This window comes from Anomaloglossus baeobatrachus, chromosome 10 (genome assembly GCF_048569485.1).
Source record: "Anomaloglossus baeobatrachus isolate aAnoBae1 chromosome 10, aAnoBae1.hap1, whole genome shotgun sequence".
Classification (NCBI taxonomy): domain Eukaryota; kingdom Metazoa; phylum Chordata; class Amphibia; order Anura; family Aromobatidae; genus Anomaloglossus; species Anomaloglossus baeobatrachus.
In genome coordinates, this window is record NC_134362.1 from 16601900 (window position 1) to 16628462 (window position 26563).

General features: G+C 43.8%; 1 protein-coding gene across 1 annotated transcript in view; it reads right to left on the bottom strand.

The window, feature by feature from the left end:
• The window catches only part of SHANK2 (SH3 and multiple ankyrin repeat domains 2), a 724216-nt gene that overhangs the window by 361807 nt on the left and 335846 nt on the right, over positions 1-26563 (bottom strand). Inside the window, exons 13-15 of the mRNA XM_075326528.1 lie at positions 24182-24245; positions 23916-24073; positions 13238-13351 (exon numbers count right to left, since the gene is read on the bottom strand). Of these exons, the coding sequence (XP_075182643.1) occupies positions 13238-13351; positions 23916-24073; positions 24182-24245 (336 nt within the window). The remainder of the gene's footprint in view (positions 1-13237; positions 13352-23915; positions 24074-24181; positions 24246-26563) is intronic.

Sequence of the window (26563 nt, forward strand, 5' to 3'; positions counted from 1 at the left end):
CCTGCACAATCTCCATAGATTATGCAGGGGACGCAGGACGCATGCAGTTACGCTGCGCTACAAAGCGCAGCGTAACTGCATGAATTACGCACATGTGTGCACATAGCCTTAGCGCCGGATTGTGCAGTATCGCGTCCATTTTTTTGCCATATGCGGCATATTTAGCCGGTACGGCAGCCGGATAAAACGTTGCATGCTGCGTTTTTTGCTGCGGCGAAAAAACAGCATCCTGCCGGATCCGGCGCAATTTACAATGCAAGCCTATGGACGCCGGATGCGGCGTCCTGCGGCAAAAAACGCATCCAACCGCTGGATGCGGTTTTTTGAACTGCGCATGCTCAGTATCAAACCGGATGCGGCAAAAAAACAGACGGGCCGCATAGAAAAACTTATGCAACGCATCCGTTTTTTTCGCCGCATCCGTTGCATAGGTTTTTGAGCCGGATTCGGCCAGACAGAAAATAACACATGTGTGAACTTAGCCTTATGGAAAGCTCTGAGCTGAGACATAGAGAAACAGCTATTCTGTCCCCCTCATGGATGACGGGGGTGCGAGCGGCACCTCTGCACCCACCTGCACCTTTAACCTTATATTGGTAAATGTTGCATTTTTTATTGATGCCAATTTTTGGGTGGGTGGGGGGCAATAAATCCAGACCAGGATGCATGGTGATAACGTGCGCAGGCCGGGAACTGGAGACCCAAGACCCTTTGTGTTTCCTGACAAGTGGCTTCTGAGCTTCATTCTCCATTATCCGTACACAACCTCCTGTCGCTTCTATGAAGATTGGTTTAAGCATTAGGAAATTACGCATCTGTTGTATTTTCCATTTCTGAATCGGCAATTTTCTTTTAAACTACATGGAATGGATAATCGTCAGAATGGCTGGTGAATTCGCTAGAATTATCCTCCTACAATACAGAGGAGACGCTCAGTGCACCTAGATGGACTCTAAATCACCGCCAATATTGCAATATAATCTACTGGAAAACGCTCAGCTGACCGGCCGAATCTACTGCACCGGGACCGCAGACACTGCACACACGAGGCAACTACAGGACATCATACATAGAACACTACAACCCCCAGCATGCCCTGAATACTGGATATAGCCATAATACCATTCTATTACTCAGTATACACAGAACACTACAACCCCCAGCATGCCCTGAATACTGGACATAGCCATAATACCATTCTATTATTCTATGCATAGAACACTACAACCCCCAGCATGCCCTGAATACTGGACATAGCCATATTACCATTCTATTACTCAGTATACACAGAACACTACAACCCCCAGCATGCCCTGAATACTGGACATAGCCATAATACCATTCTATTACTCAGTATACACAGAACACTACAACCCCCAGCATGCCCTGAATACTGGACATAGCCATAATACCATTCTATTATTCTATGCATAGAACACTACAACCCCCAGCATGCCCTGAATACTGGACATAGCCATATTACCATTTTATTACTCAGTATACACAGAACACTACAACCCCCAGCATGCCCTGAATACTGGACATAGCCATAATACCATTCTATTACTCAGTATACACAGAACACTACAACCCCCAGCATGCCCTGAATACTGGACATAGCCATAATACCATTCTATTATTCTATGCATAGAACACTACAACCCCCAGCATGCCCTGAATACTAGACATAGCCATAATACCATTCTATTACTCAGTATACACAGAACACTACAACCCCCAGCATGCCCTGAATACTAGACATAGCCATAATACCATTCTATTATTCTATGCATAGAACACTACAACCCCCAGCATGCCCTGAATACTGGACATAGCCATAATACCATTCTATTACTCAGTATACACAGAACACTACAACCCCCAGCATGCCCTGAATACTGGACATAGCCATAATACCATTCTATTATTCTATGCATAGAACACTACAACCCCCAGCATGCCCTGAATACTAGACATAGCCATAATACCATTCTATTATTCTATGCATAGAACACTACAACCCTCAGCATGCCCTGAATACTGGACATAGCCATAATACCATTCTATTACTCAGTATACACAGAACACTACAACCCCCAGCATGCCCTGAATACTGGACATAGCCATAATACCATTCTATTACTCAGTATACACAGAACACTACAACCCCCAGCATGCCCTGAATACTGGACATAGCCATAATACCATTCTATTATTCTATGCATAGAACACTACAACCCCCAGCATGCCCTGAATACTAGACATAGCCATAATACCATTCTATTATTCTATGCATAGAACACTACAACCCTCAGCATGCCCTGAATACTGGACATAGAATAATAGAATGGTATTATGGCTATGCACAGAACACTACAACCCCCAGCATGCCCTGAATACTGGACATAGCCATAATACCATTCTATTATTCTATGCATAGAACACTACAACCCTCAGCATGCCCTGAATACTGGGCATAGCCATAATACAATTATATTATTCTGTATACACAGAACACTACAACCCCCAGCATGCCCTGAATACAGGACATAGCCATAATACCATTCTATTACTCAGTATACACAGAACACTACAACCCCCAGCATGCCCTGAATACTGGACATAGCCATAATACCATTCTATTATTCTATGCATAGAACACTACAACCCCCAGCATGCCCTGAATACTGGACATAGCCTTAATACAATTCTATTATCCTGTGCATAGAACACTACAACCCCCAGCATGTCCTGAATACTGGACATGGCGACCAGTGGGACATTCAGTGATCCCAAGAATGGAGGTGGAGGTATGGAAGATCGACCTCCACTCAATTCAATGGGGCAATTGGAAAATAGATGAGCGCTGAACTTGCAATGAATGGAGCAGGAGCTGAGCATGCGCCCCCTCCGTGCCATTCATTTTCTATAGGACTGGAGAAATAGCTGTTGTTTCTCTGGGAGCTCCATAGGCAATGGACTTCCCCTCCATTGAAAACTGGGCTCTACAAACGATTTTCATATCCAGTGCCCCGTTCTCAGGATTGCTGCGGCCCTATCCGGCAGATACAAGATAAGTTTTCATTTTGGAATATCCCCTTTAAGGAGATGGAAAGGTGGTACATATGATTCCCTAAGACCATAACACATCAGACACAAGTCCAATGTGAAATTTTGCAGCAGCAATCCAAACCTGTAACCCCCTCCCCCCACCCCTCCCAATTATCTATATTAAACCCATCGGCTAAACGAAGATATATAGAGCAGTAACCAACTCTCTGAAGACAAGGTCTAGTCCTAATTGGCAGAAAAAAAATCCCATAGAGGTGTGCTTCATTGATCCACACCAATGTAGTCTGGCCTGAATGCATCTCTATACAAGTGCGGGATGATTGGAGGGCGGCTTGATACAAAAGGATCATTTGTGAAGATGCAATCCCCAAATTGGCAATGGCAGAAATAGAAATGTTCTAGTTTATATCTACACGCCCTGTGTACAACAGTCATAGCAATCCCAGCCTGTTCTTGTAAACTGAATATTGTTTTGTATATAAACACTGCCACCTTGTGGCAACAGAGTAGAATGCACCCTCACAAATAGAATTCCTATTATGAACATGCACTGTGCGCGTTACAACGTTTTGTTGTTTTTCTTTTTTTTTTAATGCAATATAATTCTTTATTTTAGCTGCATAGGAAGCCTGATAATTGCACCATTTCTGCAAATATGAATTAATTGCTATATATGTACATTTTATAGGATGTAAAGTTTCTAATCACATCCACTGAGAAATAGACTTTCGTGCACCGGCACAAATGTCTTGAAATAATATAAGGAAATGTCAATTATGGATTAATTTCATCTATAGGGTGAGTTTATGTGTAAAAAGTGTCAAAAGTAGCAAAAATTAATTGAAAATTCCAAATACCCACAATAAAAATTTAATATGGACAAATTGTCTCTTCAGGGAGGAAGGAGACGATCTCTAGTGCTACCTATTGGAAGTAGCAATCCCAAAAGTGGCCCTTTATAACAGGTCATTTCATATGACAGGATTTATGCCAGATCAGAACCTCAATTTGCAGTCACAGTGTTTCGAGCTGATTGCCCCTCGTCAATGCAAAGTATGAGATCTGATCTGGCTGTATAAGAAGCTATAGTGGGGTCTAAGGTGAAAAACGTTTCTCCTTGCGGATACTGACATACCAATCTGGCTGCCAGTGAAAAGTCTTATAGCTGCAATGCTCCTCTGGGAAATATTCAAATTGTCTCTTCTAGGATTGTCTTTTAGGATTGCTTCTTCCAATAGGTGGCACTAGAGTTTGTCTCCTTTCCTGAAGAGACAATTTGTTGTCTCCTTAGACCCTACTATAGCTTCTCATACAGCCAGATCAGATCTCATACCTTGCACTGAGGAGGGGCAATCACCCGAAACACCATGTCTGCAAATTGAAGTTCTGATTTGGCATACAAAAAAAAAGAAAATCTTTATTTTTATATAGCGCTATTAATTCCGCAGCGCTTTACATACATCAGAAAACTGTCCCCATTGGGGCTCACAATCTAAAGTCCCTATCTGTATGTCTTTGGAGTGTGGTAGGAAACTGGAGAACCCGGAGGAAACCCACGCAAACACAGGGAGAACATACAAACTCCTTGCAGATGTTGTCCTTGGTGGGATTCGAACCCAGGACCCCAGCGCTGCAAGACTGCAGTGCTAACCACTGAGCCACCACAAGACTGCAGTGCTAACCACAGAGCCACCGTGCCACCCTACACCGGCATAAATCCTAAGTCATATGAAAAGGCTCGTTAAAGGGTCACTTTTGATTTTTAGGATTGCTGCTTCCAATAAGTGGCGCTAGAGTTCGTCTCTTTCCTTCCTGAAGACACAATTTGCATATTTCCCAGAGGAGCACTGCAGCTATAAGTCTCCTCACTGGCAGCCAGATTTGTCAGTTTGGTTTGTCAGTCTCCGCAAGGATAAAAGTTTTCCTCTTAGACCTTAATATGGACAAAGGACACAAAAAGTGAAGCTATAAAACATATATTGGGTATAGTATTGGGGTTCTATTATATGGTGGCCTCAGGGCTGCTACATAGTAAATAGCGACATTACGGCGCCCTCCGTAGGCACAACATGGATCATGCACGTAAATCTAACAGACGTGCTATGCTGGGCGCTTACTACCTCGGTACAGGCAGCTTCACTAATGAGAACCTCGCTATCTGATGCATTGTAGCGTATTTTCTGGCAGTAAAGTATTGCAGGGCTCGGGATGATTTAATTGCTTGAAGAACAGAATTCCAGGATCGCAAGTGCAAACTGACACCAACAGTAAAAGCGATAACATAGCAAGGGAAACCTCACCCCCAAAGCGATGCAAAGACGCAGGGGCCCCAAGTGCAAAATGGTCTCTACATGAGCAATCACCAGACATTGGGGGGATGTTTGTAGGACCCTGCATTACTATCCACACAGAGGATACACGAGAAGCCGGAGAATGTCACGCAGCCCGCGGTTATTAGTTTATTGATTGCACATTGATTGGGTTTGTATAAGTAAGGCAATAATACCCTCGGCGCGCTAATTACTACAGGAGCAAATCTGCTTAGTTCTGCAGGCAAACACAATTATACCGCCACTTCTTAATTTAATTATACAAGGGTTTAACTTATGAAGAGAGTGAAATCTACATGTAATTCCACAGATGAAACTGGAACATCTCCTTCCTCGGTGGCACAGGGCATCGCTGGATGAGTGAGGGTCCGACGTTCTCAATTATTACCCCTGGGTGTGTTATTTTATATCCAGATATATTGACGACGCTCTATTTCATTAGTATGGTGCATTGCACTTCTATTCCTCCACAAACCCACCTGTTATGATCCGGTAACCGTGGAAGATTACAAAAAACTCCCATTGGTCAAAAAACACCAAAAAAACAGGAGTAGTTAGAACCTGGGCTGACCGCAATACCCTATCAGACCACACGAGAAGTAGCCGTGGAGCGTTCATAAAAACCTAGATGCCACGTCACAGCTTAAGAAACTAGATACACCTCACAGAGAGAAATGAGGAAATCTACCTTGCCTCAGAGAAGTCCCCAAAGATGTAGATAGCCCCCCACATATAAAGATTACAGTGATGTAGAAAAACATAATACACAGATAGGACAAATAGATTCAGCAAAGGCGAGGCCCAACTAACTTGATACAAAGAAAAAGAAAGGAAACCGATTGTGGTCAGTGCAAAATCCCAATAGCAAAATACCAAACTCCTGATAGTAAAAATGGCCCTGGAGGTTGAACGACATCACCCCCACTATATCAGGTACTCCTGTAAATAACGGGAGAACAAAAAACACACAAAAATACAGAAGAGCAAATAATCAAGTTAAACAGAGGGAAAATCCCTTTTCCTGCAGGAGAGCCAGCACAGGGAAACCCCCGTGCTCACAACACAAGAGAAACCAAACTTCACCTGCAAGAAAACAGATACAAAGCAAAACAAGGAAAAACAACACCCTACGGTGTAAACCAGGAAGCAAGGAAAAAACGGTCATGCTCAGGGAAACAGGGACGGACAGAACTCCAAGCCAGAAACAGAGACTGAGGAATATACAATTATAACCGGCGCCAGCAAGTCAAAAAAGTGCTCTCCTATATAGACCAGACTTGTCTGCAATAGGACTTCCCTAATTTCCAATTAACACCGACACCTGTCTGAGTCACAGGCTCAGATTCAGCTCCACTACCATTCCTGGTACTTCAAAACAGCACCCACACAGACGACATTTACAACACGCACCTAAGTATCCTTAGCTGCCTTTTTCCAGCATTAGGGGGTCAACACATCCAAGCTTGGACCTTCCTACTAAGGACCTGGTGAATGACCGATTCAGCTAACCAAAAAGCGGCCTGTCTTATTAACCATCTCCCAACTGACAAGAAAGCAAGGCACTTGCTGCAAACACAGGAGAGCTCGGAAAAGAAATCAATCCAGTGTATAAGAGAGTTTGTTGAGATATCAGCTGATTGAACGATTGGCCGAACCAAGGTTTGGTCAACATCTGTCTAAAGGGAATAGAGAGCTCATAAGAAGATGGTTCAGGAGAAGAGAGATCAGCTTTAGAGACTGGACATTGAGCTCACTGATAGCTCCTGCAGTCTTCTAATACTGTCATGTATACAGGATGCATAAGTCAAATTCTGCAAAAAAAAAAATCAGAGATGGACTGTCTATTAGGCAAGAACTTACATGCTTGCAAGCGCTGCTCTGAAGTTGGCGATCTCGCTAGATCCGGGGGGCTTCTATGGGAAAGCGTGCAGTTTGGACACATCGCTGGTCCAAAATACAACCCCTGGCAAACATTATGGAATCACCTGGCTCTGAGGATGTTCATTCAGTTGTTTAGTTTTGTGCCGTCTGTGATCTGCTTTTTATAAACAAAAGTAAAGTCATTTCAAATGGCAACTTTCTGGCTTTAAGAAACACTAACAAAAATCATGAAAACATATTGTGCAGCCAGTAACTGTTACTCCTCAAGACCAAACATTGGGAAAAAATTATGGAATCACGCAATTATGAGGAAAAAAATATGGAATCATGAAAAACAAACAAACAAAAGAACCCTCCTGTAATCCATCAGTAGTATTTTGTGGCACCACCTCTGGCTTTTATAACGACTTTCAGTCTTTGAGGCATGGACTTAAATGAGTGACAACCAGGACTCTTCATCAATCTGTCTCCAACTTTCTCTGATTGCTGTTGCCCGATCAGCTTTGCAGGTTGGAGCCTTGTCATGGACCATTTTGTTCAACTTCCACCAAAGATTTTCAATTGGATTGAGATCTGGACTATTTGCAGGCCATGACATTGACCTTATGTGTCTTCTTTCAAGGAATGTTTTCACAGTTTTTGCCCTATGGCAGGATGCATTATCATCTTGATAAATTATTTCATCATCCCCAAACATCCTTTCAATTGATGAAGTAAGAAAAGTGTGCAAAATTTCAATGTAAACTTGGGCATTTATTGAAGATGTAATGACAGCCATCTCCCCAATGCCTTTACCTTACATGCAGCCCCATATCATCAATGACTGTGGAAATTTACATGTTCCCTTCAGGTAGTCATCTTTTTATTGTTTATCTTTTCTGTCTGTAAATCCCATTTCCTGTAGGCGGTTTCTTACAGTTCGGTCACAGACATTGACTCCAGTTTCCTCTCATTCGTTCCTCATTTGTTTTGTTGTGCATTTCCAGCTTTGGAGACATATTGCTTCAAGTTTCCTGTCTTGCCACTTTGATGTCTTCCTTGGTCTACCAGTATGTTTGTCTTTAACAACCTTCCCATGTAGTTTGTATTTGGTCCAAATTTTAGACACAGCTGACTGTGAACAACCAACATCTTTTGCAACATTGTGTGATGATTTACCCTCTTTTAAGAGTTGGATAATCCTCTCCTTTGTTTCAATTGACATCTCTCGTGTTGGAGCCACAATTCATGTCAGTCCACTTGGTGCAACAGCTCTCCAAGGTGTGATCACTCCTTTTTAGATGCAGAGTAACGAGCAGACCTTATTTGATGCAGATGTCAGTTTTTGGAATGAAAATTTACAGGGCGATGCCATAATTTCTTCCTCATAATTGAGTGATTCCATAATTTTGCGCCCTGTTTGGTCTTGAAAATTAACCATTACTGGCTAGCACATTATGTTTTCATGATTATTTTTAGTGTTTCTTAAAGCCAGAAAGTTGGCATTTGAAATGACTTTAGTTTTGGGCCGTCTGTGATCTGCTTTTTTTAAACAAAAGTAAACAACTAAATAAACATCCTCAGAGCCAGGGGAGGCCATAATTTTTGCCAGGGGCTGTACTAATCCTTAGAAGAGCGCTGTTCTCGGGCAAGCTGGAACCCGTGAGAACAACCCTGTTAGGCTAAGTTCACACATCCTGTGTTTTGCATCAGTCACAATCCGTCGCCTTGGGGAATTACGGTACCCTGCAAAATATTTTGCAGGAATCCTGTATTTCCCCATAGACTTATATTAGCGACGGATTGCGACTGATGACCCTGCGTTGCATCCGCTGCGTCGCGGTCCGTCGTTTTTGACTGACCGCCGAGCGGGTAGCAACGCAGAATGTAACGTTTTTCGGGCCGTTGAAAACAACGCACCGCGCAGGAATCCGTCGCGATCCGCCAAGCTTGTAATGCATGTCTATGGTGCAGGATTCCGTTGTAATCCGTTTTACAACGGAATCCAGCGCAGGATTCCGTCATGCTCTACTGAGCATGCCCAGCATGTTTGGCACGCCCACTGGGCTGTCCCAAACACAGACGGATCATGACTGATCCGTCAAAAAACGGACGCACAGCGGATGTAACGGACGCAACTGATCAGTTTTTTCACAGGATTCCTGTGAAAGGAATCCTGTGAAAAACACATCAGTTGCATCAGTTGACATCTTGAAAATGACTGATCCGTTGCTGACGGACCTGACGGATTGAAAACACAGGATGTGTGAACTTAGCCTTACCATTTGGATTTCTTTCTTCTTGTGCGGGATCACATAAACATGGCCGCTTCCTTTCTGGTATCACCGCTCTGCTCCGTTGCAGAGAATACGTCAAAGCTGTAATACCACATCCAGGGAAGACTGGATCTTGACCCATTTAGAAGCAAATTGCACACAGCAAGTGGCAGTAATTAATGCAAAACTACAAATACAAGCATGCCCTGTCCTATGCCGGCTCGAGGTCTTCCATGTCAGGATTTCATGAGCCGGATATCCCAAGGCCACAGTTAGGAGATGCTGCATCAGCGCAAGTGATCCGACCATTCTGTACAGATCCCCTCACATCTCCTTCCACCCGCTCTGTCCTTTGCCTACGAAATATCTTCCAAATGCTGCATTGTGGGTGCAAAAAAGCCTTCAGGACATGTGAGAGCCCATTACCATCGTCCTTGATAACGAGCATTGTGCATGACGCGGATTCCTGAGTCAGAGGTCCCGTTACCCCCTACGCCTTCAACTCTCATCCAAATCAGACGGTCTAAATAATGCGCAGCGCCTACAGAAGCACGCTCATCTATGTAGGTTAATTACATGCGCCGCACAAACAAGGACTGGTAATGAAATAATGACTGAAGGACGACCCCGCGCATGGGAATTGTCCTCAGCATTCCTGGCCGGAAGCATGGGAGAGTAATGAGACAGTGAAGCTATGTAGTAAAGGCAAAATACAAAAGTATCAAAGCTGCAAACGTTTCCGATTCATTACTTTTCTATCTGTGACTGCGACGAGAGCATCCGGCCAAGAAGACGAAGACTCAAAATATTGGGGCACCATTAACGGCAGTGAACATTTATTTTTTTTTTACAAAGGAGCAAAAATTAAGGGAAGAAATGTTTTTGACTTTCCTGTAAAGTGATCTGAGACATACATAATATTTCTAAACCAGCCGAATAAACACGCTGCCAGGTTCCTCTGCTGGCATCCACTTCCATTACTGGCAAAGTCCTCCGAATATATGGAGGGAACGTGGGTCACAAATAAGGCGCAGAGATAAGACTGATGGTCCACCATTTACAAATATCACAGCCTAGAGGTTATATTTAGTGATGAGCGGGCACTACCATGCTCAGGTGCTCGGTACTGGTAACTAGTGAGGAGCGGGCACTACCATGCTCAGGTGCTCGGTACTGGTAACTAGTGAGGAGCGGGCACTACCATGCTCAGGTGCTCAGTACTGGTAACTAGTGATGAGCGGGCACTACCATGCTCGGGTGCTCTGTACTCGTAACTAGTGATGAGCGGGCACTACCATGCTCAGGTCCTCAGTACTGGTAACTAGTGATGAGTGAGCACTACCATGCTCGGGTGCTCAGTACTGGTAACTAGTGATGAGCGGGCACTACCATGCTCAGGTGCTCAGTACTGGTAACTAGTGATGAGCGGGCACTACCATGCTCAGGTGCTCAGTACTGGTAACTAGTGATGAGCGGGCACTACCATGCTCGGGTGCTCTGTACTCGTAACTAGTGATGAGCGGGCACTACCATGCTCGGGTGCTCGGTACTGGTAACTAGTGATGAGCGGGCACTACCATGCTCGAGTGCTCAGTACTGGTAACTAGTGATGAGCGGGCACTACCATGCTCAGGAGCTCAGTACTGGTAACTAGTGATGAGCGGGCACTACCATGTTCAGGTGCTCAGTACTGGTAACTAGTGATGAGCGGGCACTACCATGCTCGGATGCTCAGTACTGGTAACTAGTAATGAGCGGGCACTACCATGTTCAGGTGCTCAGTACTGGTAACTAGTGATGAGTGGGCACTACCATGCTCGGGTGCTCAGTACTGGTAACTAGTGATGAGCGGGCACTACCATGCTCGGGTGCTCAGTACTGGTAACTAGTGATGAGCAGGCACTACCATGCTCGGGTGCTCAGTACTGGTAACTAGTGATGAGCGGGCACTACCATGCTCGGGTGCTCAGTACTGGCAACTAGTGATGAGCGGGCACTACCATGCTCAGGTGCTCAGTACTGGTAACTAGTGATGAGCGGGCACTACCATGCTCGGGTGCTCAGTACTGGTAACTAGTGATGAGCGGGCACTACCATGCTTGGGTGCTCAGTACTGGTAACTAATGATAAGCGGGCACTACCATGCTCGGGTGCTCCGTACTGGTAACTAGTGATGAGCGGGCACTAACATGCTCGGGTGCTCAGTACTTGAAACTAGCAGTTACCAGAACTGAGCACCCGAGAATGGCAGTGCCCGCTCATCACTAGTTATGAGTACAGAGCAACCGAGCATGGTAGTGCCCGCTCATCACTAGTTACCAGTACTGAGCACCCGAGCATGGTAGTGCTCACTCATCATTAGTTACGAGTACAGCGCACCCGAGCATGGTAGTGCCCGCTCATCACTAGTTACCAGTACTGAGCACCCGAGCATGGTAGTGCCCGCTCATCACTAGTTACCAGTACTGAGCACCCGAGCATGGTAGTGCCCGCTCATCACTAGTTACCAGTACTGAGCACCCGAGCATGGTAGTGCCCGCTCATCACTAGTTACAAGTACTGAGCACACGAGCATGGTAGTGCCCGCTCATCACTAGTTACCAGTACTGAGCACCCGAGCATGGTAGTGCCCACTCATCACTAGTTACGAGTACTGAGCACCCGAGCATGGTAGTTCCCGCTCATCACTAGTTACGAGTACTGAGCACCCGAGCATGGTAGTGCCCGCTCATCACTAGTTACGAGTATTGAGCACCCGAGCATGGTAGTGCCCGCTCATCACTAGTTACGAGTACGGAGCACCCGAGCATGGTAGTGCCCGCTCATCACTAGTTATGAGTACAGAGCACCCAAGCATCGTAGTGCCCGCTCATCACTAGTTATATTCTATTCATCTACCTCTACATCACTGGCAGCTTCTTCCCCTTACTTGGAGCTCATGATACCTTTGCATCCCCACTTTTGATCCCCAATGAAGCAGTGCAGTGCTATTAGAATTGCCTTTGCACAACTAGCAGTAAGTAAAACCCGCTATATGGAGCATGTAGAAGTCTACATAACAAACCGAAGACCCGCAGCCTAACAGGAGCGCTCCCAGCGCACACCCATCTCCCCTCTTCTGTAATGGTGGTGTCTTTGTAACCTTCCCAAGCTGTGAAGTGTGCACCAAGTCTGACTGATGCTGAATGCACAAAGCTATTAATTAAAGGGATTTTCCCATGGATAAAATACCACAATTTCCAAGAATGGAAAGCGCTTAGCTCCGCTCCCATTTATATCACAACCACAAATGCCTGCAGTCCCCGCGGTCAGACCTCCTCGGATCAGAATATGTCTAATGTTGTATGATACTAAGGTGGGAAACCTCTGCAGAGGATTTTCACACGAGCCGGCTGCAATATGTCTGTGCATTTATATCTGCTTATTTCCCGGGGTACCACAGGTCTCAGCAGACTTCCGGCAGAGCTCTCTATCTATACAGACGCCGTTTCTTAGCATTAGTCTCCCCTCTCTTTCTGTCACACGTTGGTTAACATGCGCTCGATTCCTCCACACCTTGTCCAACACCTCCCTCACATGACAATGGCACAGAAATATATGCCAAGTGCTAAAAATACAGCATGGCGGCAAATCCTCGCAATCCATACATTACATGACTCAAAGGGGGGGTCACCCAGTGGATTTCCAGGATCCTCTTACCTGGTCGCCCTTCATTTGGCTTCGGCTGAACTTCTTCCACACATTCTGCAGGAAACCATCCAACGTGCCCCCTGGCATTTCCTTCCCAGAATCCTCCTTCTCCAATGCTTAAAACTGCAAAAAGATTGAAAACCTCAGAGTTAATATTAAGAAGTTAAGAATGTCAGCAGCAAAAGAGAAAACAGAAGGGACAATGATCTGAATGATACAATGGATGGTGCATAGTCATCTGAATGATACAATGGATGGAGCATAGTCATCTGAATGATACAATGGTTGGTGCATAGTCATCTGAATGATACAATGGTTGGTGCATAGTCATCTGAATGATACAATGGTTGGTGCATAGTCATCTGAATGATACAATGGATGGTGCATAGTCATCTGAATGATACAATGGATGGTGCATAGTCATCTGAATGATACAATGGTTGGTGCATAGTCATCTGAATGATACAATGGTTGGTGCATAGTCATCTGAATGATACAATGGTTGGTGCATAGTCATCTGAATGATACAATGGATGGTGCATAGTCATCTGAATGATACAATGGATGGTGCATAGTCATCTGAATGATACAATGGATGGTGCATAGTCATCTGAATGATACAATGATTGGCGCATAGTCATCTGAATGATACAATGGATGGTGCATAGTCATCTGAATGATACAATGGATGGGGCATAGTCATCTGAATGATACAATGGATGGCGCATAGTCATCTGAATGATACAATGATTGGCGCATAGTCATCTGAATGATACAATGGTTGGTGCATAGTCATCTGAATGATACAATGGTTGGTGCATAGTCATCTGAATGATACAATGGATGGTGCATAGTCATCTGAATGATACAATGGTTGGTGCATAGTCATCTGAATGATACAATGGTTGGTGCATAGTCATCTGAATGATACAATGGATGGTGCATAGTCATCTGAATGATACAATGGATGGAGCATAGTCATCTGAATGATACAATGGATGGCGCATAGTCATCTGAATGATACAATGGATGGCGCATAGTCATCTGAATGATACAATGATTGGCGCATAGTCATCTGAATGATACAATGGTTGGAGCATAGTCATCTGAATGATACAATGGTTGGCGCATAGTCATCTGAATGATACAATGGTTGGAGCATAGTCATCTGAATGATACAATGGATGGAGCATAGTCATCTGAATGATACAATGGATGGTGCATAGTCATCTGAATGATGCAATGGATGGTGCATAGTCATCTGAATGATACAATGGATGGTGCATAGTCATCTGAATGATACAATGGTTGGAGCATAGTCATCTGACTGATACAATGGATGGAGCATAGTCATCTGAATGATACAATGGTTGGAGCATAGTCATCTGAATGATACAATGGATGGAGCATAGTCATCTGAATGATACAATGGATGGAGCATAGTCATCTGACTGATACAATGGATGGAGCATAGTCATCTGAATGATACAATGGTTGGAGCATAGTCATCTGAATGATACAATGGTTGGAGCATAGTCATCTGAATGATACAATGGATGGAGCATAGTCATCTGAATGATACAATGTATGGAGCACAGTCATCTGAATGATACAATGGATGGTGCATAGTCATCTGAATGATACAATGGATGGTGCATAGTCATCTGAATGATACAATGGTTGGAGCATAGTCATCTGAATGATACAATGGATGGTGCATAGTCATCTGAATGATACAATGGATGGTGCATAGTCATTTGAATGATACAATGGATGGTGCATAGTCATCTGAATGATACAATGGTTGGTGCATAGTCATCTGAATGATACAATGGTTGGTGCATAGTCATCTGAATGATACAATGGTTGGAGCATAGTCATCTGAATGATACAATGGATGGTGCATAGTCATCTGAATGATACAATGGTTGGTGCATAGTCATCTGAATGATACAATGGTTGGAGCATAGTCATCTGAATGATAGAATGGTTGGTGCATAGTCATCTGAATGATACAATGGTTGGAGCATAGTCATCTGAATGATACAATGGTTGGTGCATAGTCATCTGAATGATACAATGGATGGTGCATAGTCATCTGAATGATACAATGGTTGGTGCATAGTCATCTGAATGATACAATGGTTGGAGCATAGTCATCTGAATGATACAATGGATGGCGCATAGTCATCTGAATGATACAATGACTGGTGCATAGTCATCTGAATGATACAATGGATGGCGCATAGTCATCTGAATGATACAATGGATGGTGCATAGTCATCTGAATGATACAATGGTTGGTGCATAGTCATCTGAATGATACAATGGATGGTGCATAGTCATCTGAATGATACAATGGTTGGCGCATAGTCATCTGAATGATACAATGGTTGGCACATAGTCATCTGAATGATACAATGGATAGTGCATAGTCATCTGAATGATACAATGGATGGTGCGTAGTCATCTGAATGATACAATGGTTGGAGCACAGTCATCTGAATGATACAATGGATGGTGCATAGTCATCTGAATGATACAATGGATGGTGCATAGTCATCTGAATGATACAATGGATGGTGCATAGTCATCTGAATGATACAATGGATAGTGCATAGTCATCTGAATGATACAATGGATGGTGCGTAGTCATCTGAATGATACAATGGTTGGAGCACAGTCATCTGAATGATACAATGGATGGTGCATAGTCATCTGAATGATACAATGGATGGTGCACAGTCATCTGAATGATACAATGGATGGCGCATAGTCATCTGAATGATACAATGGATGGTGCATAGTCATCTGAATGATACAATGGTTGGTGCATAGTCATCTGAATGATACAATGGATGGTGCATAGTCATCTGAATGATACAATGGTTGGCGCATAGTCATCTGAATGATACAATGGTTGGCGCATAGTCATCTGAATGATACAATGGTTGGTGCATAGTCATCTGAATGATACAATGGTTGGCGCATAGTCATCTGAATGATACAATGGTTGGCGCATAGTCATCTGAATGATACAATGGTTGGTGCATAGTCATCTGAATGATTTAATGGTTGGAGCATAGTCATCTGAATGATACAATGGTTGGCGCATAGTCATCTGACTGATACAATGGTTGGCGCATAGTCATCTGACTGATACAATGGTTGGCGCATAGTCATCTGACTGATACAATGGTTGGAGCATAGTCATCTGACTGATACAATGGTTGGAGCATAGTCATCTGAATGATACAATGGTTGGCGCATAGTCATCTGACTGATACAATGGTTGGTGCATAGTCATCTGAATGATACAATGGTTGGAGCATAGTCATCTGACTGATACAATGGTTGGCGCATAGTCATCTGAATGATACAATGGTTGGAGCATAGTCAGCTGAATGATTTAATGGTTGGAGCATAGTCATCTGAATGATACAATGGTTGGCGCATAGTCATCTGACTGATACAATGGTTGGAGCATAGTCATCTGACTGATACAATGGTTGGAGCATAGTCATCTGAATGATACAATGGTTGGCGCATAGTCATCTGACTGATACAATGGTTGGAGCATAGTCATCTGACTGATACAATGGTTGGAGCATAGTCATCTGAATGATACAATGGTTGGAGCATAGTCATCTGACTGATACAATGGTTGGCGCATAGTCATCTGAATGATACAATGGTTGGAGCATAGTCATCTGAATGATTTAATGGTTGGAGCATAGTCATCTGAATGATACAATGGTTGGCGCATAGTCATCTGACTGATACAATGGTTGGAGCATAGTCATCTGACTGATACAATGGTTGGAGCATAGTCATCTGAATGATACAATGGTTGGCGCATAGTCATCTGACTGATACAATGGTTGGAGCATAGTCATCTGACTGATACAATGGTTGGAGCATAGTCATCTGAATGATACAATGGTTGGCGCATAGTCATCTGACTGATACAATGGTTGGAGCATAGTCATCTGAATGATACAATGGTTGGCGCATAGTCATCTGACTGATACAATGGTTGGAGCATAGTCATCTGACTGATACAATGGTTGGAGCATAGTCATCTGAGTTGTAAATTTAGACCCATGAACAGAAGATTTCAAGTCCACAATATCATCAGGGAAGGACTTCACATGGTAGATATCAGCACCGATCTCCATATGATGGAGCACAATCTCTCATTTATTCAGAATGATAGACATTGAAGTAATAGACTTTCTATCACTATACTGGCTCGGCCTCCAACATTACACTGATGTTGGTACTCGACGGCCGCACTTAGGGGCACTTTGCAGACTACGACATCGCAGGAGCAATGTCGGTGGGGTCAAATTGAAAGTGACGCACATCCGGCATCGCATGCGACATCGTAGTGTGTAAAGGTTCGATGATACGATTAACGAGCGCAAAAGCGTCGTAATCGTATCATTGGTGCAGCGTTGGCGAAATCCATGATTACGCTGACGCGACGGTCCGATGTTGTTCCTCGCTCCTGCGGCAGCACACATCACTGTGTGTGAAGTCGCAGGAGCGAGGAACATCTCCTACCGGCGTCACCGCGGCTTCCGTAGGATATGCGGAAGGAAGGAGATGGGCGGGATGTTTACATCCCGTTCATCTCCACCCCTCCACTCCTATTGGCCGCCTGCCGTGTGACGCCGCACGACCCGCCCCCTTAATAAGGAGGCGGGTCGCCGGCCACAGCGACGGTCGCAGGACAGGGGAGTCCATGTGAAGCTGCCGTAGCGATAATGCTATCACAAGGATATCGCAGCTGCGACGGGGGCGGGGACTATCGCGCTCGGCATCGCAGCATCGGCTTGCGATGTCGCAGTGTGCAAAGCCCGCCATAGTCTGACTCCAATTTATGTACTAAACACATCCAAACCAAAGAACGTCCAGGAGGTCACCGATGTCCGTTATATCAGCAAGCGCCACACTAATTAGTAGCGGCTTCTATAGGAATCTATGCTGTATATGGATTGTTAAACCTGTCCAGAAATGGCACTAATTTAAAAAAATAAATAAATAAAATAATAACTCGGCTGAAAGCAAAAAAAAAAACCAAAAGCTCAATCTAAGAAGTTGTTTAACCCTAGAACGCGCAACCATAGAAATCTACCATAGAAACAGGTAAGTTAGCAGACCTCCGAGGCCCTAGATATGCGTTTTAGGGTTAAATACAACTCGATGTGTGATCAATACTGAAACAATTATCACTGTGTGTCATCCCACGAGCAACATTCATCATCTGTCCATAGGAAAAGTGATAAATGCACGGTCTCTTGGGGTCCGACCAAAGGACTCAGCAGCCATCCAAACTCCTGCAAAAATGGAGCCATGTGTGACCACGGCTCCATTCACTTACTTGGATCTATGATAGTAGAAGCGGGCATGCGGGACCCAGATCATGGACAGTGAATGGAAAGAGTTAAGCAAAAAAGGACCCTGATCCAGTGGCCACATCAGTAGTCCATGGCCGCTGGACATAGCCCTGTGATTCTTTGCCTACCTGCCGGCATTATCCTTCTGATTAGTAGATCTGACATGCATCATTGCTGGGCCTGGTAATCAGAAGAAGCTCTGGAGAAGGTTTGCAGGATTCTGGTCCAGTAGCCACATTGCTAGTCCATGGCTACCAGACCAGAGCTCTGAGGTTATATGCCTACCTGTCGGCATTATCCTTCTGATTAGTAGATCCGACATGATATTATGTATGAGTAATACTGCATCAACGCCGGCCTACTAACCAGAAGAGCGCTGGAGAAGGTTTGCAAGACCCTGGTCCAGTGGCCACATCAGTAGTCCATGGCTACCAGACCAGAGTTAGGAGGCTCTTTACCTACTTGCCGGCATTATCCTTCTGATTAGTAGGTCCGGTGTGATATTGTGAGTGCCTCATGCTGCATCACTGCCGGGCCGGTTAATCAGAAGAAGCGCTGGAGAAGGCTTGCAGGACTCTGGTCCTATGGCCACCTCAGTAGTCCATGGCTGCCAGACCAGAGCTCTGAGGTGCTTTGCCTACTTTTGATTAGTAGGTCTGGCGTGATATTGTATTTTCCTCATGCCGTATCAATGCTGGGCCTGTTAATCAGAAGAGGCGCTGGAGAAGATTTGGAGGACTCTGGTCCAGTGACACCAGATTACCGATGTGGCCACTAGTCCCGGATACTGCTAATGTTTTTGCTCCACACTAGCGGTCAGGCTTCCATACCACCATCTTATTCATACGGGTAACACAAGACACCCCTCCTACTAATCAGTGCAGATCCCAGGATCATATGTTTATATCATATCCTGGGGTTTTCTGAAAAAGCCTAACCGCTCTAGAATAGACCAGACTTTGCCATTTTAAAAGCTTTGATTGCAGTCGGTGCATACGAATATTCTTCTCGCTGTTAAATTGTCTGTTTTGCAGACCTTTTCTGGTTACAATGTTCTCCAGTTATACATTGGGAGCTTTGTGCTGCGGCTTGTAGCTCAGAGGACTTCCTACATGACACACTGTAGGAGTTACATCCTTTACAGCCAAGTTTGCACACACACATATATATATATATATATATATATATATATATATATATATATATATATATATATATATATATATATAAATTGCTTTTTAATTCTTACAGAAGCCTGTAGCAGGTAATAGCATTGTCCTTCACAATGCACGTTGCTCTGTTGCTCTTTTCAATATCTGTCTGATCTAGTGAATATGTGCAAAAGGGTCTCAATTAAGGGAGAAAATCCACTCTCCCAATTAATAACCTTAAGATGCCTAGTATGGGATATAGAGAGGAGGATGCATGAAGCTCTTGGAGCAATATACACATGTTTATACACTTGTTCCCATGCCTAATGAGCCTGGAGTAGTGAGGTGTCGCCCCCGGCCATCCTCACATTGCAGCTGTTACTGATCCCCGCGCAGGAGACATATTAGAAGCCAAAATCTTCATCTGCAGTAACTGGGTCCATTACTGTACTGAATCCGGCCGGCGAGGTCCATATTAATCACCCGGACATGGTCCCCTCTCTGCGGCAGACCCATCCCCCGCCGTCTGATACCGAGCTGTGCAGCGTGATAATCACAGGGCCTAATCGTCTTCATTATCTCTGCCCGGATAGCCGGTTTTCAATCAGTTCCGCCATGTTTTCCGATTCAAACAATGGAATAATTTCAGCATTTTTACGGAATAGGAGAGGAGAATAAAATTGATGCCACTTATCAAACGAATATGTTTTATACCGTTCTCTGTTGCAATGTATCTACTGGTTACATGTGGGGGGCGCCTGGACTGGCGATACCATTTTGATAGACCCCCATTAGGAAATTAGTAGAGCGAGGGGGTCTTCTGCTCAGGATCCAGCCTGGTCTGCATCACAAGCAATTGAACTGAGTGGACACTGTGTAATACTTCCATTTTCCTGCGGGGGCAGTGCAGAAAAAATTAACGCTAAGGAAATGTGCACACATCATATTTTTTGGGGCAGGTAAGTTTTGTAACCAGCCAGAAAAAAAAGTGCTAAAAAGAATGAACCTCTGCAATACAATGTTAAAAGGATTATCTGCTCATTTGTTCAGTCTTTTGAGCCTTTTTTTAACCCCTTCACGCTTCCAAAGCCACAAAGTGGCTAAAATTCCTTTATTTTAGTGGCGATGGTGAGTGTTGCGCTGCTTCTTGCGTGAAACCGGGTACGTTTCTCGGATCCCCTCATTTTACAATGTAACTGATGGTCTGTTAATCAAACAGTACACTTCACTTCATTAATCAAGCCCTAATCTGCCAAAGCCATCTGCTCAAAAAAAAAAAAAAAGGAAAAAAAAAAAAACACATCAAGCCTCGTCTTTTCTCATTTCCTTTCCAAACCCCTCATTACACAAGACAGACCGCTCCTGTCCATAGCAGCACCAGTTATATATGATGCCCTGTGACACCGGGGGCGCGACACAAAGCACAGGACCTGGAGGGCGGCTGTGCAGCGAGGGGGGTACAATGGCACGGGCAATGCAAATATTCTGCCTGCAAACCCAGCAATAACACCCTAAATATGAACACTATTATTGCCCGAGTAACTTAGAAAGTATTCACGCCCCCATAGTCCCTCCAAAAGTAGTAAGAAAATAAAAGTACATACCCACTTAATCCGAGCAACCAAGTCATCTACTCCCCTAAAATGGATTATCCCATCTAAGTGCTCCCTTTAGAAATTATTAATGCCCCTTGAAAAAGTAATGATGCCTCAAGTGCCCCCTACAAAAGTAATAACGCCTCCTTTGTGCCAACTCCCTCAAATATAGGTTTCTACTCACCTAATCCGACACAATGAGTCAACTCTTCTCCAGCACGCAGGGGCGCAAGCAGCAGAATGCGGGATCATCAGTGCAGAGTCTGCGCCCGGATGACCACGTCTTGCAGTCCTACCGGTCAGAGACTGATGGGGCCTATGGCTGCCTGTCCTACCACAGGATCCTAATGTATCAGAACCATATTGAGGCCGATAAAGATCAAACTGGTGCTCACCCGAATATCCAATGCCAATTTCCAGGTACAGACTCAATCTGAGCCCATCTTACATAGTCACATCGGTTGAAATAAAAGCCCCTGCTCCATCTAGTTCACCCTTCCTCCACCAATTATATATTTAGTCACTAAATAATTTATAACCGGCAATGTTGTACTGAGGAAATCATCCAGCCCTGATATAAAGCTGTTATAGTATCTGCCATTACTACCTCTTGTGGTCGGCATTCCACAGTCTGACTGCTCTAACTGTAAAGAACCCTTTCCTATTCAGCTGCCGGAATCGCTTTTCTTCCACTCGCAGTGAGTGCCCCCTGGTCCTTAGTATTGTCTTTGGAAGGAATAAGTCATGTGCCAGTCCTTTATATTGACCCCACATGTATTTATGCAGAATACCAAAGTCTTTCTCCTGTTCAATAGTCCCAAGTTAACTTCCATTTAATGTATACGCAGCTATAGGATTACTCCGTCCTAGGTGCAATACTCTACATTTATTACCATTAAATCTCATTTGCCAAGTGTCTGCCCATTCTGACCTCTTATCCAGATCGTTTTGTAATATTGTACTATCAAGGTTCATTTTTTTTTTTTTTTTAAAAACATCTTTTTTATTCAAATTTTTAAACATAGCAAAAAAATTAAACAGTCAATTCCATGGTCAAATAGTAAACATCAGCATACACGAGATTGATTTGTTCGTCAATGCAACTGTAAACCTTGCAAAGGAAGAAAAAAATAAAAGGTAGTATCACAAACAAAGAATAAGAATGTGAGTGTGAGCCCTTCCACAATTATGTTCTATGGTGTCGACTACCATCTCCATATGGTACATGCTAAGTGTCTAACAATGGTCCCAAAACCCCCAACGTCCCTCCCGGGTCTTCCAGACAATACCATTCTGTGTGGCGGAAAGGGCTAATTATTTTCAGGATTTCCTGAGGACTATAATGAAAACCAATGAATTTTTTCCGCAGCGGAAAAACTTTTCCTGCTGACTTTTCTTTACTCCTTTCTGCTTCTATCAGTTCCAGTCCCAATAGATGTTTCATCTGAGATATTATTGCTTCCATCGATGGAGTGTTTGGTTTAAGCCACTCACTAAACAAAGCCCGGAGAGCCACCACTAAAAATGTGTGGATGTTTCTAGGAATCTTTACTTTGTCTACCATACTCTGAGATTCAGATTCGGGGGGCGTAATTGGTGGAAAAGCAGAGCCTGTAGTGTTTGTGGAAGTTTCGTTCCCCAACATGCTTGAATCTGGTCCCTTACTCGCTTCCAATATGATGTTACTTCTGTGCACTCCCACACCCCATGCCACAGATTTGTAAAGGGCACCCCACACTTAGGACATGCTGTAATCAAGGTCCATTTTTAATATCCTACATAGTTTGGTGTCATCAGCAAAGACACCAAACTATGTAGGATATTAAAAAACAGACGTAAAAATCTTTCACTTATATTTTTTTATGGTACGTGGCACTGTTCTTTAATCCCTCGTCAGTATAAATGTACAGCTCAAGTTTAATAGGTGTTGCCCAAAATTAAAAAAAAAAACATTACTCAAAAAATCAGCAAGGAATTTGCAAATAGATTGACATCGGAGGTAGAGCTAAATTTCCAGGTCAGACAGGACGTCACCTAATGCAGAGCTGAATGTGCAAACAGCTCCGACCGAGTGATTATTAAGAGCGGTGAGCGATGGCTTTGAACTTCATTTTCTCACCTAGGGCTACATTGACACGACCGCATTTTGGTCAGAGTGTGGTCTGTGGGAAAAGAAATGACCTGAGTTGGAAAATACTTGAGCTGTTCTGATGTCAAAAATTGTAACCTGAACTATTCTATCTCAAAGAGTTAAGATTTCAACGAATCAAGTTTAAGTGGTCAAAAAAAAATAAAAATCGGATATCGTATGGATGATGTGTGCAGCATCTAATTTAAACAGATACATAGTAATGGTTAACATAGGAAACAGATGAAAAGCCATTTTTTTTTTTCAGGATGAAATTTGGAAGATTATTTTACACTCTTGTGAACTTATTTTCATTAAGAACAGCAATTGGAATAGGATGGGAGTGTCCAAAAATGATTAATGAGCCCTATAGGGCCCTGGTGGTGGGTTATTACCCCGTGTATATCTTACCCCTTATCCGGTCGCCCTTGTGGAGTGGAATCTCGCCTTCTCCTTGAGGTTGATACGGCTTTACCACAATAAAATGCCTCCCGGGTAATGCACTGTACAGCTTGCGCTTTGGACCTTGGTAATCCACAGCAGTGGCCACCTCCTTGTTGGGACCAGGACTGAAAAATACAAAAAGAGAATCACAGTAATATTACGTCTCCAGCATTTTGTTTCTTAAATACCTGTATGTGGGGCTAAAAATCATTTATGCAGTTGGGTCTCATTACAAAATTTGCAGCATTTTACTTTTACAGGCAATTGGTTTTCTGGCACATTCAACTTTAATGTCATCTGTGGCCAAAAGGGAGGAGGTGAGCTGTGATATCATCTATTATGAATGATGGATCCTGTGTTATCTACTACATATAGAGGTCTGATCAGCCATTGTACAAGAGGAGGAGGTGAGCTGTGACATCACCTTGATCTTGTGTTATCAACTGTATATAGGGGTTATCAGTCATAGTACAGGAGGAGTAGGTGAGCTGTGATATTATTGTGAATGGCATATCCCGTGTTATCTACTGTATATACAGATGTTATCAATGCATGCACATGAGAGGGAGAAGGTGAGCTGTGACATCACCTATTGTGAATGGTGGATCTTGTATTATCTACTGTATATAGAGGTGTTATCAATCATTGTACAAAAGCAGGAGAAGGTGAATTGTGATATCACCTATTATGAATGGTGGATCCCATGTTATCTCCTGTATATAGAAGTGTTATCAATCATTGCACTGGAGGGGGAGGTCAGCTGTGATATCATCTATTGTGAATGGCATATCCTGTGTTATCTACTGTATATACAGATGTTATCAATGCATGCACACGAGAGGGAGAAGGTGAGCTGTGACATCACCTATTGTGAATGGTGGATCTTGTATTATCTACTGTATATAGAGGTTTTATCAGTCATTGTACAGGGAGGAGGAGGTGAGCTGTGACATCACCATCTGTGAATGGTGGCTCCTGTATTATCTAATATACAAAGAGATGTTATCAGTCATTGTACAAGAGGAGGTGGAAGTGAGCTGTGACATCACCTATCATGAATGGTGGCTCTTGTGTTATCAGTCATTGACAGGAGGAGGAGGTGAGCTTTGATAACTATTGTGAATGGTGGATCCTGTGTTATCTACTGTATATAGAGGTGTTATCAGTCATTGTACAAAAGGAGGAGGAGGTGAACTGTGACATCACCTATTATGAATGGCGGATGATTCTGTGTTATCTACTGTATATAGAAGTGTTATCAGTCATTGTACAGGAGGAAGAGGTGAGCTGTGATATCACTTATTATGAATGGTGGATCCCGTGTTATCTACTGTACACAGGTGTTATCAGTCATTGTACAGGAGGAGGTGAGCTGTGAGATCTACTGTGAACAGATGTGTTACCTATATATAGCTGTTGGTCATAAGGTGACTACTGAAAAATGAACTCGAATCAGCCCGTTTTTAGGCTCCGAGTAAAAACTACAATATTTCATTATTTTAATATAAATTAAAAAATGAAAACACCTAAAGGAAATATGTGCAAAAAATATGTTTATCTTAAAAATGTGTGTTTAAAACATTGGGTCATTTTGTAATAATATACAGATGTTCTTCTACTGAACGTAGCAGTGAGAGCAGCCGTGGAGGCAGAAGCCGTGGAGGCGGGAGCCGTGGAGGCAGAAGCCGTGGAGGCAGGAGCCGTGGAGGCAGGAGCCGTGGAGGCAGGAGCCGTGGAGGCAGAAGCCGTGGAGGCAGGAGCCGTGGAGGCAGGAGCCGTGGAGGCAGAAGCCGTGGAGGCAGGAGCAGTGGAGGCAGGAGCTGTGGAGGCAGGAGCCGTGGAGGCAGGAGCCTTGGAGGCAGAAGCCGTGGAGGCAGACACGAGGAGTCCCGGCAGATCCCGCTCATCTGTCGCCTTCTCATGAATACTGTTATAGCCCGGGAAGGGTCGCTCCGCTCGATACTCAGGATGCAATCTGCATATATTTACCACAACTAATCCTGCCAGTCATTTCATACTGCCAGATGCATAATATGTGAAGTGGATCATTCCTCCCAATTTAAAGGCAAATACATATAATATAGGGGGAAGTGTTTACTTTCAATTTATTTTTTAATAAATATTCGGTGAAGCATGAGTGCAATGTCGATGCCACCAACTACCAGCTTATTAATAACTACAATGAAAAGAAGAATAAGACGGAGCTGTAAAAGTGATAGTGAGGACAGGTGGACCTCGATGGCGGCTCGACCCCATTCACTTGAATGCAGCTGAGCTGTAATACCAAACACAACCATTCGACAGGGGTGGCGCCATTTTTGGCAGAAAGCAGCAGATTTTTACTACCGCTTTACAAAGGTATTTTGATGAGAAGTCCATCCGTTACACCGATACCACAGATACATAATCTTAACAGACTGCACTAGCAAAAGGGGATTATAAAGAGTAGCCGACGCCTTTAGAAAGTGACAGCCAATATTTTTGCAGACCACAAACTACCGACGACACAAAAGGACCTTTTTACTCAACTTTCCACCGTGGACCTCCTGCAGCGGAAAATGTGAGAACTGCAGAAAAAAAAAATCCATAAATGCAAATCTAAGCTGACATCTGTG